The sequence below is a fragment of the Phocoena phocoena genome, chromosome 20 (genome assembly GCF_963924675.1).
Source record: "Phocoena phocoena chromosome 20, mPhoPho1.1, whole genome shotgun sequence".
Taxonomy (NCBI): domain Eukaryota; kingdom Metazoa; phylum Chordata; class Mammalia; order Artiodactyla; family Phocoenidae; genus Phocoena; species Phocoena phocoena.
Window position 1 is genome coordinate 23,248,813 of NC_089238.1, and position 21,715 is coordinate 23,270,527.

A 21,715-nucleotide genomic window follows, 5' to 3' on the forward strand; every position below is an offset into this window, starting at 1 on the left:
TATAAACGTCTATGACTGTTGGGAAAGGTAATTTGGCATTATCTATTAACACTAAAAACATAGCCCCTCAACTCATCAATTTCATGTCTATGAAATATTGGAAACTATCTATGTGTCCACTAAGAGAGAAAATGCTAAATAAATTATGGAACATCTATAGTACTATGGAATGACATCGAACTATTAAAACAATGAGAGAGACCTGTTAAGTGCTGACATGAAAGGGTGTTTATACTCTCTTGCTAAGGTAAAAAAGTAAGACAAAGGCAAATATGTTCAGTAAGATTCTATTTACAAATGTATGTGTTAGATGAATTTCATAGACATACTACTGAACAAAAGAAGTCAGACACAAAGAGTACATACCATCTGATTACATTTATATGACAGTTAGAAAAGGAAAAACTAATCTATGGTGACAGAGATCAGAACAGTGGTTACACTTTTGCAGGGGAACATGAAGGACCCTTCTGGGGTACTGGAAATATTTTATCTTGATTGGAGTGTGGCTACAAGGGAGTATACCTATGTAAAATCTCACCAAGCTATACGCTTTAACCTTATTTCCTCTGTACACCCATTACTACAACTTTCTTTCTACTGTCTTATCAGCTCACACCTGGGTGACTGGTGTATTCCAGTGGTTACCCTCAGCCTGACCTCTCAGGTCAGAACATCTATTTCTTTTGATGAACGTCTATGTTTTTCTTCTGAACATTGCTGCAAAATCCATCTTCTTAAACTACATATTTGATCATAGACTCTCTTTGATGAAGAGAGTAAACAGTAAGTGTAATGGTAAGTTTTATGTGTCAACTTGGCTGGGTCATGAGGTGCCCAGATATTTGGTTAAATATTATGCTAGGTGTTTCTGGGTAAGATTAACATTTAATCAGTAAACTGAGTAAAACAGATTGCTCTTCATAATGTGTGTGGGCCTCATCTAACCAGTAGAAGGCCTGAAGAGAACAAAAGCCAGACCCTCTCTTGAGTAAGAATTCTCCTGTCTGATGGCCCTCACACTAGAACACTAGCTTTTCCTGCCTGATGAACTGGACATCAGTTCTTCCTGGTTCTACAACTGCTGGCCTTTTGACTCAAACTTGGACATTGGCTCTGCAGATTTTGGACTTGCCAGCCTCTGTAACTGCATGAATTAATTCCTTGTAATAAATCTCTCTCTCTCTTTCTTTTTCTCTGTATTCTATTGGTGCTGCTTCTCTGGAGAATCCTGACTAATTCAGTAAGTATCTGCAGTTATTGCATCACAATGATTGATTTGCGGATACTGAAAAATCCTTGCATCCTTGGGATAAATCCCACTTGATCATGGTGTATGATCCTTTTAATGTATTGTTGGATTCGAATTGCTAGTATTTTGCTGAGGATTTTTGCGTCTATGTTCATCAGTGATATTGGCCTGTAATTATCTTTTTTTAGTGGTATCTTTGTCTGGTTTTGGTATCAGGGTGATGGTGGCCTCAGAATGAGTTTGGGAGTCTTCCTTCCTCTGCAATTTTTTTAGCCCATGTATTCTTAAAGATATTTAAAGTATAAAACCTTGGCTTCTAGCTTTGTGATTCACTTTACATTAGCTACTTTATACAAATGCCAAAAACAAAAAACTGCAATAATTGTGCATAAATACTGTAACACCAAACCAATGTGCAGGTTGGGACAAGGATGAGTAGAATAAAGTCAAAGCTATAAAGGTCAATACTGTATAATGGTTTTAGTAGCATTTAAAATGAAAAATCCTTGCCTGGATTATGGGTGACTGTTCACATTCAGTCTCTGAAAATGTCTTTAGTTTTTGTTTAAGACACATGAATTCTAAGCAAATATTATAATCAAATATCACGTGTAAAATAAAGACCCCCATCCTACCCATTCTTGTCATTTAGACATTATTTTAGACTCTATATGGACAACTTCTTTTGTCTGTTATTGATTACCTACCTTTCATTCATTATTTTTAAATTAAAAAATCCTATGCTTAATAAAAGATATTTTAAGACATACCAGTACTCAGAAAATATATTAGCCTATGTACAACTTTCTGAAAATCTCTTGAGGAAGCATTCCATCAAAATAAATAGGAATTCGAGTCAATAAAGGTAAAGATGTGGTATATATGTAAATGGTGACAATAAAGCCAGTAAAACTTGTTAAGTTTAAATAATCATTGATAACACGGTTGTAACTGTTACCAAATCAGTCATCCAGAAATAAACTTCCACAATATTTCAACAAAATTTGGAAGAAGGCAGGGGAATAAAAGCTTTTGAAAGGTCTCATCTTATTTGGGTAGTGAAAGGTGAAGATACTGTTACAATTTTAAAAATCCAAGGAAATACAGGTTCACATATGTTAGAAATTTGTGTTAAGTACTAGTAGAATCAGAATGCAGAACCTCTAATGTATCTGACAGGAATAAGAGAAACTAATTAGAACTAGGAGCTAGTTCTGATTCAGGGGAGCTAGGGAACCCCTCCAATTCCACAACACACAGAGTCCCCTGTGTGAAGAGCATTCTGTAGATCTGTGGTGGTGTGGGAATCAGTGAGGGAACAGGCAGAAGGATAGCATTACCTTTCCCTAGCCACACACAGAAGCTTAGGTACCTGAATTTCCTTAACTGAGACAGTGACATTTAACATAGGCTGGTTTGCTGGTTTGAGCATTAGAGTAACAGTTACTTTAGAGCAAAATCAACTCTGGACATTGTAGATGGCTTTGAAAGGGTAATTATATGCTAGTAACTGTCTGCCTAAGGAAAACAAGTAACAATCAGAGGAAAGAGTGGAAGAGCATCTCAAGACAACTAGAAGGTTATTTTTCACAAATGATTGCTCTAAATTATCTCATTACCCATGACCTTTCTATAAAGCATGTTATTAATATTTATGTTAATATCCGTAAGTGCAAAGTTATCTTGCTTTCTAAAACTAAAACTTCCTACATCAAATTGGCTATCTCTGGGTCTGAGCTTGGTAATGTTTGGAGAAAACTTTCCTTGGGAAACTGTTAAGGTGATGGCAGTGCTACCCAGTGATACCCATCCTTGACTTAGGTAAGGAAGTTACAGGCCACAGACTCTCAAGAGACTCTGGGGTTTTTTAAATTTTTACGTGTAATTTTTCAAACATAAACAAAATTAGAAAGAATAGTATCAGGAATCCCACTCATACTTCACATAACTTCAACTGTCAACAACACATGGCCAAAGTCATTTCACCTATACTCCATTTCCCACTTGCCTGGATTAAAGAAAAACCTCAGATATGTCGTTTCATTTTCAAGTAGTTTGTTGTATCATTACTTGATTCTTTAAAGAAGCTTACTTTTTCTTGAGAAGCTCTGAAATAGCCAAATAATACCCCCTTCAAAATCATAAAGAACAGGAGACAGTCATATGGATTAAAAGTGCAGAAATGGTTAGACTCATAATACCAGTAATGTGTGGCTGCAGTAGTAATGAAGATGGGGAGATACTCTTAGTTCATTCAAATAAGAGTGAATTTGCTGGTTAGAAAAGAAAATTACATTTTCTGTCATTTTCACTTCTCAAAATAAATCTCTCAACACTCATTCATTATTCTGTCGCTTTTCTGTGTTCAGCTATTTATGACCGCTTCAAAACTGTAATAAATATTTATACAAAATACTGTGTCATTTCATTCACAAATGAACAGATATGGCTGTCTTGATGTCAACTATAATAAAGGTGACACAAAAACAGTTGCCTTTCAACATCAATTCATGACAAAACTCTCAGCAAACTAGAAATAGGGTAAACTTCCTTAATACAATACAGAGCATTTCCAAAAAGCTAATATCATTCTTAATGGTGAAAGATGGAACGCTTTCTCCCTAAAATCAGAAACAAGGCAAGGATGTCCACTCTCACCAATCTTATTCAACATATCAATAGCAATGGAAATTCTACCTAGAAGAAGAAAAAGAAAAAAAAAGGGCACAGATTGGAAAGGAAGAAATAAAACTGTCCCTCTTTGCAAATGACATGATTTTGTATGTAGAAAATCCCACAGAATCTAAAAAAACCCTCCTGGAACTAATAAGTGAGTTCAGCAAGGGTGCAGTATACAAGATCATCAAACAAAAATCAATTGTATTTCAATACACTAAAAACAAACGTGGAAACTAAACTTAAACACACAATAACATTTATAATCACATCAAAGAAAATAAAATACTTAGGCATACACTTCACAAAACATGTACAGGATCTCTACGATGAACATAAGTGTTAGGTGGAGGAGATGGTAGATAGCTTGCATGGTTGGGAACAGGTAACAGTGAACAAATAGGTAACTATACTGAGGAAAATGGGAGTTACAGAAGATGTCTACAAACAGAAAAGATTAGAAGGAACCCTTGAAATGTTGTGTTGGATTAGAAATGGAAGTAATGGTATGAATTCATTGTTATATAATATATATAAAATAGTTTTAGGTATGTATATTTGTGTATACAAATATATGTGTTGTATACACATATATTTAGGTATGTATATTTGTGTGTACAAATATATGTGTTGTATACACATATACAAATATATGTATATATGTGTTGTGTATGTGTGATACATTACCTGTATTTCTTAGTTCTGTCCATTGAGAAAACCTAGAAGAAATAACAGCCCAGTAGCAATGAGCACACTGAGCACCCAGAACTGGGTTTTAAAATACCATCCTCTACTCAAAGGAACCAGGGCTCCTTGAAGAAAGAGATCAGATTCTAGACTTAGGGCAAGGGAGGTAAAAGATGCACCTGGAATATCTTGTTTTGCCAGAGCACATGTCAAAAAGATAAAGGAGCCAGTCTGAAGGAGCTCCTACTGCCCTCACTGGGAACAATTTTAACATTAAAAGAAACGATATTATTTATTGAATAAAATACAAATACACAGATCTATACTGATAAATGAGATAAGTGAAAGATCTTCCTTAGAGTAGAATGCCAACCAAAAAATGCAGGGGTGTTGGAAATAGAATCACTCTTTGACACCTATCAAATAGATGCTTGATTCAGGCAGGAGCTATCAATGGACTCTAAGGCTGTTAGGTAGAAATTTGATATGGAAAAGTCTATTAAAGTAATATCAGAATACCAGATATCAGAATACCCCTCCACAAAGTACTAATCAATGACAAAGGGGGAAGTAGTGAATTTAAGGTGGGGAAACCTAGTAGTCATCAAGATGACCAGATGATCAAGGTTATCACCAGGGCGGCAGGACAGGTCAACATCACGTGCTTACTGATTTGATGTACTGAGAGGCCACAGCATCGGTTCCACTAAATTCCATGTAGTGGAGTTTCTGCAAAGAATGTGTAGCCTGAGCTGGGTAAAGAAGAAACAGGATTATCCTACAGAATGTAAGGCCTGTATTCTTTAAAACTGATAAGGACATGAAAAGGAACTATTCCAGATTGGAGAAGATGTGACAGCCCAGTAGCAATGAGCACACTGGGCACCCAGAACTGGGTTTTAAAATACCTTGACAGACTTCTGGGTCAGAAAGAAAGAAGCCATTGTTGGGACAGCTGGCAAAATTTGAACAGGGTGGTACTGTTGTACTGAAGCTGATCATCTGCTTTGGAGAGTTGTACATACGTTATGTAGGAGCATGTTTTACTCTTTGGAAAATGTGTGTTGACAGAGAGAATACAAAATTAAATGTTATAAATCTCAGAAAGATCCTTTTTGACCCACCTCCTAGAGAAATGGAAATAGAAACAAAAATAAACAAATGGGATGTAATGAAACTTAAAAGCTTTTGCATAGCAAAGGAAACCATAAACATGATGCAAAGACAAGCCTCAGAATGGGAGAAAATATTTCCAAATGAAGCACTGACAAAGGATTAATCTCCAAAATTTACAAGCAGCCCATGCAGCTCAATATCAAAAAAACAAACATCCCAATCCAAAAATGGGCAGAAGACCTAAATAGACATTTCTCCAGAGAAGATATACAGATAGCCAACAAACACATGAAAGAATGCTCAACATCATTAATCATTACAGAAATGCAAATCAAAACTACAATGAGATATCACCTCACACCAGTCAGAATGGCCATCATCAAAAAATCTACAAATGATAAATGCTGGAGAGAAGGGAACCCTCTTGCACTGTTGGTGGGAATGTAAATTGATACAGCCACTATGGAGAACAGTATGGAGGTTCCTTAAAAAACTAAAAATAGAACTACCATATGACCCAGCAATCCCACTACTGGGCATATAACCTGAGAAAACCATAATTCAAAAGGAGTCATGTACCACAATGTTCACTGCATCTCTACATACAACAGCCAGGACATGGAAGCAACCTAAGCGTCCATCGACAGAAAAATGGATAAAGAATATGTGGCAATTATATACAATGGAATTATTACTCAGCCATAAAAAGATATGAAATTGAGTTATTTGTAGTGAGGTGGACGGACCTAGAGTCTGTCATACAGAGTGAAGTAAGCCAGAAAGAGAAAAACAAATACTGTATGCTAACCCATATATATGGAATCTAAAAAAAAAAAAAAACGTCATGAAGAACCTAGGGGAAGGATGGGAATAAAGACGCAGACCTACAAGAGAATGTACTAGAGGACATGGGGAGGGGGAAGGGTAAGCTGTGACAAAGTGAGAGAGTGACATGGACATATGTACACTACCAAATGTAAAACCGATAGCTAGTGGAAAGCAGCCGCATAGCACAGGGAGATCAGCTTGGTACTTTGTGACCAACTAGAGGGGTGGGATAGGGAGGGTGGAAGGGAGGGAGACGCAAGAGGGAAGAGATATGGGGATATATGTATATGTATAGTTGGTTCACTTTGTTATAAAGCAGAAACTAACACACCATTGTAAAGCAATTATACTCCAATAAGGATGTTAAAAAAAATTAAACGTTAATACTTAATAGTAATAATAAAACATACAAAACAAATACTCACCAATGACTTTAACAAAATAAGCATCTGCTTCAAAGTTATTTTTTAGTGTATGGATGGCAAAATCATTCTTTGTATATCCTTTACTTAGTACTACAATGTCCAAGATTCCCTGGAAAAAACAGAAAAATGGTAAGAACTACTAGACTGAATGAAAAAAATGATGAAAATGCATGATATGTTTACCATGTAAATATAAACCTTATTTATTCAACTTGATGAACATAAAAACTTGAATATTAAACTATAAATAAAATGAAAAACACCTATAATTTTAATCTCTGAAAATAACTGTTAGCATTTTGTACTTCCTTCCAGTCATATCTGCATGAATTTTTAAAGGTCTGTGATATGGAGTACCAAAGTGTTTCCAATCATCAGAGAAAGAAGGTACCTTTTCATCTGCCCTGGCCCCCATTATTTTTTTTTCCTAAAAAAGTGGGAAGCTTTGCTAATTTTATTGGGGGTAAAAAAGGTGTGTTCATTAAAATTTCCATTCTGCTGACTCTTAATGAGGTTGATCATTTATCATATCTTTTCATATGTTAGCTACTTGTGTTTTTTCCGTAAATTGCCTTAATCATGTTCTGTTTTTCCAGTGGGAGTTTCTGGTGACTTGTATCAGTTTGAACAAACCTTTCTACGTTAAGAATATTAATTATTTAATTCTTTCATAGCTAATTTATTTCCCAGATTTAAACACAATTTTAAATTTCATTTATATTTTTATGTACAGAAATTAATTGATTTGTAGTTAATTCTCTTGATTTTCCCTCTTGTGATATTTTTACCAATTACTTTCATGCTTGGAAATTGCTTATGAAAAGTGAACAAACATGAGATTTGGTAGCAGAGAGACAGAGGAAAATAAGGACTTGGATAATTCTTATAATTGAGAATTAGCCTCTTATTAAAAAAAAAAAAAGAAAACCAACCAACCAACCGGGCTTAGGGTTGGACATAATGTCTTGATGGAGATTTAACGTTTTAAAATAATCAAATTGTTTTACAAGGATATACTGTGACATATTAACTCTGGAATTTAACACATTTTTTTCAGAATTTATTATTTTTCTGAGTGATAAACTGGATTACTTTTAAAGAACAAAACAGCTTGGGAGATTCTATTTTCCCTCAACAATGCCCAGAAGCACTTGATAAACTGGCTTTTGACATTAGAAAGAAGAAAACCAGGGCCCTGAGCGCCTTTCCCAGGCCACCTGGCAACTGAAGACAGTCACAAGAATCTGTAGCAATAGATGCCAACTCTAGTTCACTAGGTTAAGAGAGAGTACACACTGAACCCATTCTTCTGTGATCTTGTGCAGGTTTAAGGGTCTGTTATCTGTTGGCTGTTCTTTTCTCTACTCGTGCACATGCACAATTGCTGTGAGCATGATTCTCTAGTGGTTTAATCTGAACAAGCATAAAATGAGATAAAAGCATTTTCGTATTTCACTGTACTGATCAGTCAGTGGTGTCAATAAATGTGTTCCCTCTGTCATTTAACATTAAAAGGAGCTTTCTTTAATTAACTCATTTGCTTTCATAATCTCATCTACGTTTTCTGGTCAAATAGGGTGAAAGTGAGATAAGGTGGACGGCAATTAGATTCCAAACACACAGAAGAGCTCTGAACTCACATCTTCGTAAATATCAAAGAAGGTGGCAACCACTGCATCTCTGATTTGGTTTAGGTCCATCAGCTCCCAGTAGACTTTAAACATACGACGCGCCCCCTCACAGCTTGCATTATTACAAGGGACATTCTCCAGTAAAAAGGCCTGCTGATTGCTGTGAGACAAAGGCAATGGCATTTAGTCAATATAACATATCAATGCTGAGTAGCATCAGCTATGCTGTATTTACTAGAATCAAAGAGATGGTAAATGGTATACACTTAAGTAATATGAAAAAAATCCCTACATCTTACTAATTATTGTCCTGAGTCATAAAAAACTTAAATTGTTGGCTATTGTTTTTCAGTCTTTGGCAAAAGTCCTGAGGTTAGTCAGTTGTTGGCCTCTCTCTCCTCTTTTGTGATTTCCAAGTCCATCTCTCCGCCCTTCCTTGATGCTCCACAGTCATTGACCCTGTGTTTCATTACTGAGTTCCTGGACACTGTCATCATCCCTTTAGATCTGTATAACTCCTTAGGTAAAAACCTGCATTTTAAATAGAGATTCCTGACATCCCCAAGTCTTGTAAACCCAAAGCAGTAAATCTACAATGATACAATTTGAGCTTCCCAAATGGACAGTAGGGTAGATATTGCTGAGTACCTCTCAGATAAAAGATAGAAAAAAGAAGTGTTGTACTTTGCATAGCTATGAAGTCCTCCCTTTTGAATCCTACTCTATAGGCAAAGTGGTGATGGTTTAGATTTTGGAACCAGATTACCTGGATTCAAATTCTGGCTCTATCATTTAGCAGTTACGTGACCTTAAACAAGTTATTTAACCTCCTGAAGACTCAGATCCTTATTTGTAAACTGAGTAACATGAGTACTTAAAGAATTGTTGTAAAAAAGAAATGAAACACCGAGTGCAAAATACTTAGAACAATTCCTGTCATTCACTTAGATCTTAGTAAAAGTGTATGTATTATTATCACTCTTACTTATGTAGTGCAACACCATGCCATGTAAAAATATTTTCTTTAAATACAGAAGTAACTTTTGTAAATGGTGTGATTTGATGTAATGGCTCCTATTTATAGGCATTTTCTAATATTTACATTCCTTCAGGTCCCTCTATGTTACATAGAAAATAATAAGCTAAAAAGCTTAAATTTTATTACTGCTCAATTTTCTCTAATAATTATTTTAAATAAAACTATAAAGACAGATTTCTTTTTTCCATATGAAAATATTACTTTGGATATTACTTTGGGTCTGGGCAACTTGGAAAAGAAAAAAGTTCTATTATAAGAAAGGTAAAATTTTCAGTGTTCAATAGAGTAAGGAAACATGCAAAATATTCAATTTACTTGATGTACTTGATATATGATTAGCTTCACATTATTTTTCTAGATAAAAAATTCCAACACAAATAGTTTAAACTCCCAGATTATAACATTTACATGGAAAACTTTGAGGTGGCTTTGATCAAGGCCTAACATATAAAAGTGTTATTCCACTAGAAGGAATAATGATTTCTTCTTTGTCTCCTGTCTAATAACTGATTTTAAAATTCTAATTTGTAATACTTTTTCCAGGTAATTTACCCATCCTACCTTTGTAGCTAAACAATTTTACTAGATATTTCACAGAAATGAAGAACACTCTATTTTGTTATTAGATTATACTAAAACATGAGAACCAGTGATAAAGGTGGCCTGCCTTTTTTTTTTTTTGGCTATGCCATGCAGCTTGTGAGATCTTAGTTCCCTGACGAGGGATCAAACCTGGGCCCACAGCGGTGAAAGCACTGAGTGTTAACCACTGGACCGCCAGGGAATTCCCAAGGCAGCCCTCTATAATCTTTTATAACCAACGCATCACACTGGCGACATTTTGAGTGATAATTTGCCACTGGTTTCCCTTTTCACAACAGGGATGAAAGGGTTTCACTATTGTATTATAACTCTGGGCACAATTTCAAATACACAACATAAGCTACAACAAAAACTCTAACTGCAGTTGCATAATTTGTCATTTTAATTTTTGATATGAGTTTGTAAAGATTATAAATGCCATGCACCATGGTTTTTGTCTGAATTCTCACTAAACAGGTTAGTCTTATACTCTGGAACATGGGGTCTATAAAATTTCAGTTCTTTTAAACTCCACTGAGCCCTACAGGTAGAGCCCAACAATCTTAACTATATAAAAAAAATTCCATTTAAGCCCAGGAAGAAAGAATTCTGATTCATTCGGTTTGGAAACCCTTGGGGAGAAACAGTCTTGCTTCTTTTGAGTCAACTGCTCTATGTGTTTTTGGCAATTACAACCGATATAACTTTTAAAAAACTTTTTTTTCCCCAAAACTATTGCAAAAGTTATTATAAAATTCAAATAATAGAGACATTTAAAAAGTTGAACTCCTCCTTTCCAGGGAAAATCACTGTTAACAACTTGGTGTGCATCTTTCCAAACCTTCTTCTGGGAACATACAAATATTTAAGTAATATATCCTTCAAAAAAAACCACAAAACAAACCCAGTTGGGTTCTACTATACATATTATTCTGCAACTTTTTTCTTTCCACTCAATAACATAGCATACACATGGAGAAAAGGGATACAACCTGAATGAGGACTTCTGAAATCTATTTTGAAAATTCCCACCAGAGAAGTTGTACCAATTTATATCCCCCAGCAGCAGCCCATCAAACTGCCTGTTTCCCTACATGCTCATTCCTTTCAATGCTTACTCCATTATACAGCTATGCCATCATTCGTTTTAACACCCTGCTATTGATAATCAGGTTGTCTTCAATTGTTCCCCATTACACACACACACAGACACACACACACACACACACAGACACACACACACACACACACAGACACACACACACACAATTTTCCCTTGAGAATTTGTATAAGGATTTCCAAATGAAGTCATCTGGTCAAAGGATATGCGTATTTTAAATGTGAATAGGTAAAGCTAAATGGCCTTCTAAAAAAATGTACCAATTTATACCTCTAGTATATCCTTCTTCATATCTTGCCAATATTAGTAACACTGCTTCTTATTTTTGCCAATTGGGTAGCTTAAAAATTATCTCATTCTCCTGGTTATATGAGAGAAGCTGAGTAGTACTTTTATGTTTATTATCTATTCATATTTCTTCTAAGAATTGGCACTTAAATTTTTTAAATTATTGGTTTTTAGATCTCCGATTGTTAAGGACATTAGCCCCTACCTGTTATTCTCATATTCTTATTTGTAAAATGAGTGTAAAAACAGTACAGAAATAGATACATAGATGTAGAGAACAAACTTATGGATACCAAGCGGGGGGAAGGGAGTGGGTGGGATGAACTGGGAGATTGGGATTGACATATATACACTACTATGTATAAAATAGATAACTAATGAGAATCTACTGTATAGCCCAGGGAACTCTACTCAATGCTCTGTGGTGACCTAAACAGGAAGGAAATCAAAAAAAGAGGGGATATATGTATATGTATAACTGATTCTCTTTTGCTGTACAGCAGAAACTAACACAACATTGTAAAGCAACTATACTCCAATAAAAATTAAAAAAAAACCCAATGGTACATTACCTCAAACGGCTGTTGTAAGGATTAAATGAGAAAATACATGGTAAATGGTTTAATATAGTGCCCAGTACATAGCACAACACACTTTCAATATCTGCTGTTATTATTATATGTGCTGTTATTATTACTCTGATATGTTATAAACATTTCACCCCAGCCTTTTATTGTTTTTAAAATTTATGGTTTCTTTCACTAAAAGGTTAATAATACTTATATACTCATTTATGTCAATATTTTTCTCATGCTCTTTAAGAAATGTTAAAGGAAGTCCATCAGGCAGATGGAAATAACACCAGATGAGTATCTGCACTTACACAAAGGAATGAAGAGCAGTGAAAATGTGAAATACGTAGGCAAACAGAAAGTTTTCTTGTTATTTAAACCTCTTTAAAGATAACTGATAATTAAACAACACAGCATGGTGTTAATGACATAAGCAGGTGTAAAATGTAAGGTTTCCTCAAAAAACTAAAATTTGAACTACCATATAATACAGCAATCCCACTTTTGGGTACATATTGAAAAGAAGTGAAACCAAGATCTCAAAGAGGTATCTGAACTCTCATGTTTGTTGCAGCAATATTCACAGTAGTCAAGATATGGAAACAATCTAAGTGTCCAAAAATGGAAAAATGAAAATGTGGTATATACATACACTGGAATATTCAGCCTTAAAAAAAGAAGAAAATCCTATCATTTGTGTCAACATGGATGAACCTAGAGGACATTATGCTAAGTGAAGTAAATCAGAAACAGAAAGACAAATACTGTATGATATCACTTGTATGTGGAATATAAAAACACTGAACTTATAGAATCAGAGAGTGGAATGGTGGTTGCCAGTGGCTGAGGGGTGGGGGAAATGGGGAGATGTCGGTCAAAGGACATGAACTTTCAGTTATAAGATGATTAAGTTAAGGGGATCAAATGTACAGCATGATGACAATAGTTAACAATACTGTACTTTATACTTGAAAGCTGCTGTGAGAGTAGGGCTTTAATGTTTTTAACTATAAAAATAAGAACAAGAAAATGGTAATTATGTGAGATAAAGGATATTAACTACCTTAATGTAGTAAACATTTTGCAATATATACATATATCAAATAATACTGTATACCTTAAACTTACACAATGTCACTATATGTCAATTACATCTCAGAAAGCTGGAAAAAAAAAGGAAAAAATAAATCAATAAAAGATATCTGGAAAATCTCCAAATATTTAGAAATTAAACACCACTAAATAATCTACGAGCAAAAGAAGAAATCAGGCGGCCCCTCAGCGCATGAGGAGCACATGCCTTTGGGAATTTTCCGTGCGCTATCTCTGTTCACCCGGCTACCTGGGCTTGGGGCTTGCCCTGGTCTCTGCCTAGAGTGCCCGGCAGGAGCTGCAGGCTTTGATCACCCATTGCTGTGTCTGTGCCCCAGTAGCCGCAACTGCCCCGAGGGCTGTTCTGGAAGAGATCTGAGAGCTGGGTGGCCTGGGTCGTGAGAGCCCCGCACCTCTCGCATCGTGGTGAAGAAGAACAGTATTCCCAATGGAATAAAATGTCACATCCAGTCCTCCAGACAGTGCTGTGAAGGACTATTTTGTCAAAAGGTGCAGTTACTTTCTGTGATGTCAGCCTCAGAAGATGAATCTGCCTTTGATATCCCTAGAGTCCTTTAACTCGAACAAGCTTTAACAAGACATGGGATACTAATGTTCTCCAAACTATTTCTCAAATATTGAGCTAGACTCAATTCTCACCTCAAAACATGAAACATTTTGCCACCTGAGCAGTTCTGGAGGAGGAATCTGTGAGCAGTTCCAGGCACTGTGTTAGGCATTAGCTAGCATTACAGGATATGCCTAAAATACATGAGAGGGTCTGGGAAAAGGTCAAGACTTCTTAATGATCAGCACCCTCAAAGTGATGTACAGATAGAGGATTATGACTATGTCAACAATGGACCTGCCCAGAGGAACTCTGGCACTGATAACTGCAGAGGCAGAAATAAGAGATACTGGAGACAGGATTAAAATGGCTCAAAGAGGGGGGACCTTCAAGATTGTGGAGGAGTAAGACATGGAGATCACCTTCCTCCCCAAAAATACATCAAAAATACATCTACGTGTGGACCAACTCTTGTTACGGAACACCTACTGAAAGCTGGTAGAAGACCTCAGACTGCCTAAAAGGCAAGAAAACCCCCAGGTACCTGGGTAGGGCAAAAGAAAAAAGAAAAAACAAGACAAAAGAATAGAGACAGGATCTGCACCTCTGGGAGGGAGCTGTGAAGGAAGAAAAGTTTCCACACACTAGGAAGCCCCTTCACTGGCAGAGACGGGGGGTGTGGGGTGGGAAGCTTCAGAGCCATGGAGGACAGCGCAGCAACAGGGGTGCGGAGGGCAAAGTGGAGAGATTCCTGCACAGAGGATCAGTGCCAATCAGCACTCACCAGCCTGAGAGGCTTGTCTGCTCATCCACCGGGGAGGGTGGGGGCTGGGAGCTGAGGCTCGGGCTTCAGAGGTCAGACCCCAGGTAGAGGACTGGGGTTGGCTGCGAGAACACAACCTGAAGGGGGCTAGTGCACCACAGCTAGCCGGGAGGGAGTCTGGGAAAAAGCCTGGACCTGCCGAAGAGGCAAGAGACCATTGTTTCAGGGTGTGTGAGGAGAGGGGATTCCTTCCCTGTGTGCTCACAGAAGGCAGGGCACCGCTTATGTTAGTTCCAGAGATGGGCATGAGCTGTGGCTATCAGCTTGGACTCCAGAGACGGCATGAAACACTAACACTGCTGCTGCCGCCACCAAGTATCCTGTGTGCAAGCACAGGTCACTATCCACCCCCCACATCCCCCCCAGGAGCCTGTGCAGCCCACCACTGCCAGGGTCCCGTGATCCAGGGACAACTTCCCCGGGAGAACACGGTGCACCTCAGGCTGTTACAACGTCATGGTGGCCTCTGCCGTCACAGGCTCACCCTGCATTCCAATTATGACTACCGTACCCCTCCCTCTCCCCGGACTGAGTGAGCAAGAGGGACCTAATCAGCCACTGCTTTAACTCCCTCCTGTCTGGGTGGGGAACAGATGCCTGAGGGCAACCTACATGCAGGGGTGGGGCCCAAACCAAAGCTGAACCCCAGGAGCTCTGTGAACAAAGAAGGGAAAGGGAAACTCCATGCAGCCTCAGGAGCAGTGGATTACAACCCCACAGTCAACTTGATGTACCCTGCATTGGTGGAATACCTGAATAGACAACAAATCATCCTAAAATTGAGGCGGTGGACTTTGGGAGCAACTGTACATTTGGGGTTTGCTGTCTGAGGCTGATTTGTTTCTGATTTTTATGTTTATCTTAGTTTACTTTTTAGTGCTTGTTATCATTGGTGTATTTGTTTATTGGTTTGGTTCCTCTCTATTTTAGTATTTTTTTATTTTAATAATTTAAAAATGTTTAAAATTTCTTTCTTTCTTTTCTTCTCCCCTTTCTTCTGAGCCATGTGGCAGAAAGGGTCTTGGTGCTCCGGCCTGGTGTCAGACCTGAGCTTCTGAGGTGGGAGAGCTGAGTTCAGGACACTGGACCACTAGAGACCTCCCAGCCCCATGTAATATCAGCAAGAGTTCCCCAGAGATCTCCATCTCAATGCTAAGACCCAGCTCCACCCAACGGACAGCAAGTTCCAGTGCTGGATGCCCCATGCCAAACAACTAGCAACACAGGAACACAACCCCACCCATTAGCAGAGAGGCTGCCTAAAATCATACTAAGTTCACAGATATCCCCACACACACCACCAGACATGGCCCTGACCACCAGAAAGACAAGATCCAGCCCTACCCACAAGAACACAGGCACCAGTCCCCTCCACCAGGAAACCTACACAAGCCACTGAACCAACCTCACCTACTAGGGGCAGACATCAAAAACAACGGGAACTACAAACCTGCAGCCTGCGAAAATGAGACTCCAAACACAGTAAGTTAAACAAAATGAGAAGACAGAGAAATATGCAGCAGATGAAGAAGCAAGATAAGAATCCACCAGACCAAACAAATGAAGAGGAAATAGGTAGTCTACCTGAAAAAGAATTCAGAGTAATGACAGTAAAGATGATCCAAAATCTTGGAAATGGAATGGAGAAAATAAAACAAACATTTAACAAGCACCGAGAAGAACTAAAGAGCAAACAAACAGTGATGAACAACACAATAAATGATATTAAAAACTCTCTAGAAGGAATCAATAGCAGAATAACTGAGGCTGAAAAACGGATAAGTGACCTGGAAGATAAAATAGTGGAAATAACTACTGCAGAGCAGAATAAAGAAAATATTTCTAATAAAAGAAAAAAGAATGAAAAGGTCTCAGAGACCTTGGGGACAACATTAAACACACCAACGTTCTAATTATAGAGGTCCCAGAAGAAGAAAAGAAAAAGAAAGGGTCTGAGAAAATATTTGAAGAGATTATAGTGGAAAACTTCCCTAACATGGGAAAGGAAAGAGTCAAGTCCAGGAAGCACAGAGAGTGTCCGATACAGGATAAATCGAAGGAGAAACATGCCAAGACATATATTAATCAAACTATCAAATATTAAATACAAAGACAAAATAATAAAAGCAGCAAGGGAAAAGCAACACATAACATACATGGGACTCTCCAAAAGGTTAACAGCTGACCTTTCAGCAGAAACTCTGCAAGCCAGAAGGGAGTGGCAGGACACATTTAAAGTGATGAAAGGGAAAAACCTACAACCAAGATTACTCTATCCAGCAAGGAACTCATTCAGATTCAATGGAGAAATTAAAACCTTTACAGACAAGCAAAATTTAAGAGAATTCAGCACCACCAAACCAGGTTTACAACAACTGCTAAAGGAACTGCTCTACGCAGGAAACACAAGAGAAGGAAAAGACCTAAAATACAAATCCAGAACAATTAAGAAAATGGTAATAGTAACATACATATCAATAACTACCTCAAATATAAATGGATTACATGCTTCAACCAAAAGACACAGACTGGCTGAATGGATACAAAAAGAAGACCTGTATATATGCTGTCTACAAGACACCCACTTCAGACATCGGGACACATACAGACTGAAAGTGCTGGGATGGAAAAAGATATTCCATGCAAATGGAAATCAAAAGAAAGCTGGAGTAACAATACTCATATCAGATAAAATAGACTTTAAAATAAAGAATGTTACAAGAGACAAGGAAGGACACTACATGATGATCAAGGGATCCATCCAAGAAGATATAACAATTGTAAAAATTTCTGCACCCAACACAGGAGCACCTCAATACATAAGGTGAAGGCTAACAGCCATAAAAGGGGAAATCAACAGCAACACAATCATAGTAGGGGACGTTAACACCCCACTTTCACCAATGGACAGATCATCTAAAATGAAAGTAAATAAGGAAACACAAGCTTTAAATGATACATTAAACAAGATGGACTTAATTGATATTTATAGGACACTCCATCCAAAAACAACAGAATACACATTTTTCTCAAGTGCTCATGGAACATTCTCCAGCATAGATCATATCCTGGGTCACAAATCGAGCCTTGGTAAATTTAAGAAAATTGAAATTGTATCAAGTATCTTTTTCGACCACAATGTTATGAGTCTAGATATCAATTACAGGAAAAAATGTGTAAAAAATACAAACACATGGAGCTAAACAATACATTACTAAATGACCAAGAGATCACTGAAATAATCAAAGAGGAAGTCAAAAAATACCTAGAAACGAATGACAATGAAAACACGATGACCCAAAACCTACAGCATGCAGCAAAAGAAGTTCTAAGACAGAAGTTTATAGTAATACAATCCTACCTCAAGAAACAACTCAAATAAACAACCTAATCTTACACCTAAAGCAATGAGAGAAAGAAGAACAAAAAAACTCCCAAAGTTAGCAGAAGGAAAGAAATCATAAAGATCAGATTAGAAATAAAGGAAAAACAAATGAAGAAAACAATAGCAAAGATCAATAAAACTAAAAGCTGGTTCTTTGAGAAGATAAATAAAATTGATAAAACATTAGCCAGACTCATTAAGAAAAAAAGGGAGAAGACTCAAATCAACAGAATTAGAAATGAAAAAGAAGTAACAACCGACACTATAGAAATACAAAGGATCATGAGAAATTACTACTAGCAACTATATGTCAATAAAATGGACAACCTGGAAGAAATGGACAAATTCTTAGAAAAGCACAACCTTCTGAGACTGAACCAGGAAGAAAAATATGAACAGACCAATCACAAGCACTGAAATCGAAAATGTGATTAAAAACGTTCCAACAAACAGAAGCACAGGACCTGATGGCTTCACAGGCGAATTCTATCAAACATTTAGAGAAGAGCTTACACCTATCCTTCTCAAACTTTTCCAAAATATAGCAGAGGGAGAAACACTCCCAAACTCATTCTATGAGGCCACCATCACCCTGATACCAAAATCAGAAAAAGATGTCACAAAGAAAGAAAACTACAGGCCAATATCACTGATGAACACAGATGCAAAAATCCTCAACAAAATACTAGCAAACAGAATCCCACAGCACATTAAAAGGATCATACACCATGATCAAGTGGGGTTTATCCCAGGAATGCAAGGATTCTTCAACATATGCAAATCAATCAATGTGATACACCATATTAACAAACTGAAGGATAAAAACCATATGACAATCTCAGTAGATGCAGAAAAAGCTTTTGACAAAATTCAACAAGAATTTATGATAAAACCTCTCCAAAAACTAGGCATAGAGGGAACCCACCTCAACATAATAAAGGCCATATATGACAAACCCAGAGCCAACATCGGTCTTAATGGTAAAAAGCTGAAAGCATTTCCTCTAAGATCAGGAACAAGACAAGGTTGCCCACTCTCACCACTATTAAGGAAACACTGCCATTTACCATTGCAACAAAAAGAATAAAATACCTAAGAATAAACCTACCTAAGGAGACAGAAGACCTGTATGCAGAAAAGTATAAGACACTGATGAAAGAAATTAAAGATGATACAAACAGCTGGAGAGATATACCATGTTCTTGGATTGGAAGAGTCAACATTGTGAAAATGACTATACTACCCAAAGCAATCTACAGATTCAATGCAATCCTTATCAAATTACCAATGGCATTTTCCACAGAACTAGAACAAAAAATTTCACAATTTGTATGGAAACACAAAATACCCTAAATAGCCAAAGCAATCTTGAGAAAGAAAAATGGAGCTGGGGGAATCAGGCTCCCTGACTTCAGAGTATACTACAAAGGTACAGTAATCAAGACAGTATGGTACTGCACAAAAGCAGAAATACAGAGCAATGGAACAGGATAGAAGGCCCAGAGATAAACCCACACACATACGGTCACCTTATCTTTGATAAAGGAGGCAAGAATATACAATGGAGAAAAGACAGCCTGTTCAGTAAGTGGTGCTGGGAAAACTCGACAGCTACATGGAAAAGAATGAAATTACAACACTCTCTAACACCATCCAGAAAAATAAACTCAAAATCGCTTAAAGACCTACACGTAAGGCCAGACACTATAAAACTCTTAGAGGAAAACACAGGTGGAACACTCTATGACACACATCACAGTAAGATCCTTTTTGACCCACCTCATAGAGAAATGGAAATAAAAACAAAAATAAACAAATGGGACCTAATGAAACTTGAAAGCTTTTGCACAGCAAAGGAAACCATAAACAAGATGAAAAGACAACCCTCAGAATGGGAGAAAATATTTGCCAACAAACCAACTGACAAAGGATTAGTCTCCAAAATTTACAAGGAGCTCATGCAGCTCAATATCAAAAAAACATACAACCCAGTTCAAAAATAGGTAGGAGACCTAAACAGACATTTCGTCAAAGAAGATATACAGATTGCCAACAAATACATGAAAGGATGATCAATATCATCACTAATCATTAGAGAAATGCAAATCAAAACTACAGTGAGGTATCACCTCACACTGGTCAGAATGGCCATCATCAAAAAAATCCACAAACAATAAATGCTGGAGAGGGTGTGGAGAAAAGGGAACCCTCTTGCACTGTTGGTGGGAATGTAAATTGATACAGGCCCTATGGAGAACAGTATGGAGGTTCCTTAAAAAACTAAAAACAGAACTACCATATGACTCAGCAATCTCACTACTGGGCATATACCCTGAAAAAACCATAATCCAAAAAGAGACATGTACCACAATGTTCAGTGCAGCACAGGGAAATGACAAACTACTTTGAACTGAATGAAAATAAAGACACAGCACATCAAGACTGGCAGTATGTCACTAAAGCAGTATTTAGATGGAAATTTATAGCACTAAACACTTTATTAGAAAAGAAGAAAGATCTCAAATCAATGATCTCACTTTCTTCCTTAAGAAACTGAAGTATAAGAGCAAATAAAATTTAAAATAAGCAGAAGAAATAAAATAATAACATAGAGGAAAGCAAAGAAGTAGAAAACAGAAAAACAATAGAGAAAAATCAACGAAACCAAAAGCCAGTTCTTCGGGAAGAACAATTTTAAAACTGATAAACTTCCAATGAGAATGGCCATTTAAAAAAATTAAAAAGAGAGAAGATACAAAGTACAAATAACAGGAACGAGACAGGTAACAGCACAACAGATTTTACTGATATTAAAAGGATAATAATGTTATGAAAATTTTTGTGCCAATATAATTGACAAGTTAGATGAAACGAACAAAATCCTTGGAAGTCACAAATGACCAAAGCTCATTCATAAGATAAAGAAAGAAATTCAAATTGCAGTTTTAAGCCTTCTGAAAAACCCCAGGTCCAGATGGCTTCACTGATGAATTCTGCCAAATTTTTAGAGAAGATATAATATCCATTCTACACGAACTCTTTAGAAAATTGTTGAGAGAGACATGCTTCCCAACTCATCTAAGAAGCCACATTACACATCAGACAAAGATATTATAAGAAAACTACACACCAATATTCTTCACGAACACAGATGTAAAACTTTTTAACAACATTCTAGAAAATCAAATCCAACAATAGAGTCAGATCTTGCTTTGCATGGTACAGTGTTCACTCAAACTCATACATATCTTGCTTCATGATAACCAGAGAACCATGCAAAGATACAACATGATTCTGATATGGACATGTTTCAGTGAACTAAGTACCTTGCAAATTGAAGACTACAGATAGAATAAAAAGATAAAAAATCATGATCAACTTGGGTTTATTGCAGGAATGCAAAGTTGTTTTAATATTTTAAAATAAATCAGTTCAATTCACTAGATTAATAAATTCAAAAAGGAAAACCATATGATCATCTCAATAAAGGTAGAAAAATATTTGACAAAATCCAATATCCATTCCTGATCCAAAATTGTAGCAAACTAGGAATAGAAGGAACTTTCTCAACATGATACAGGGTGTTCACAGAAAACGTACACTGAACATCATAGTAATAGTGAAAGACTGA

At 36.9% G+C, this 21,715-nt stretch overlaps 1 protein-coding gene across 1 annotated transcript in view; it reads right to left on the minus strand.

Annotated features, from left to right (window-relative positions):
* Window positions 1–21,715, minus strand: part of ITFG1 (integrin alpha FG-GAP repeat containing 1) — a 241,383-nt gene that overhangs the window by 63,204 nt on the left and 156,464 nt on the right. The window contains exons 11-12 of the mRNA XM_065898764.1: window positions 8,625–8,775; window positions 6,985–7,093 (exon numbers count right to left, since the gene is read on the minus strand). Of these exons, the coding sequence (XP_065754836.1) occupies window positions 6,985–7,093; window positions 8,625–8,775 (260 nt within the window). The remainder of the gene's footprint in view (window positions 1–6,984; window positions 7,094–8,624; window positions 8,776–21,715) is intronic.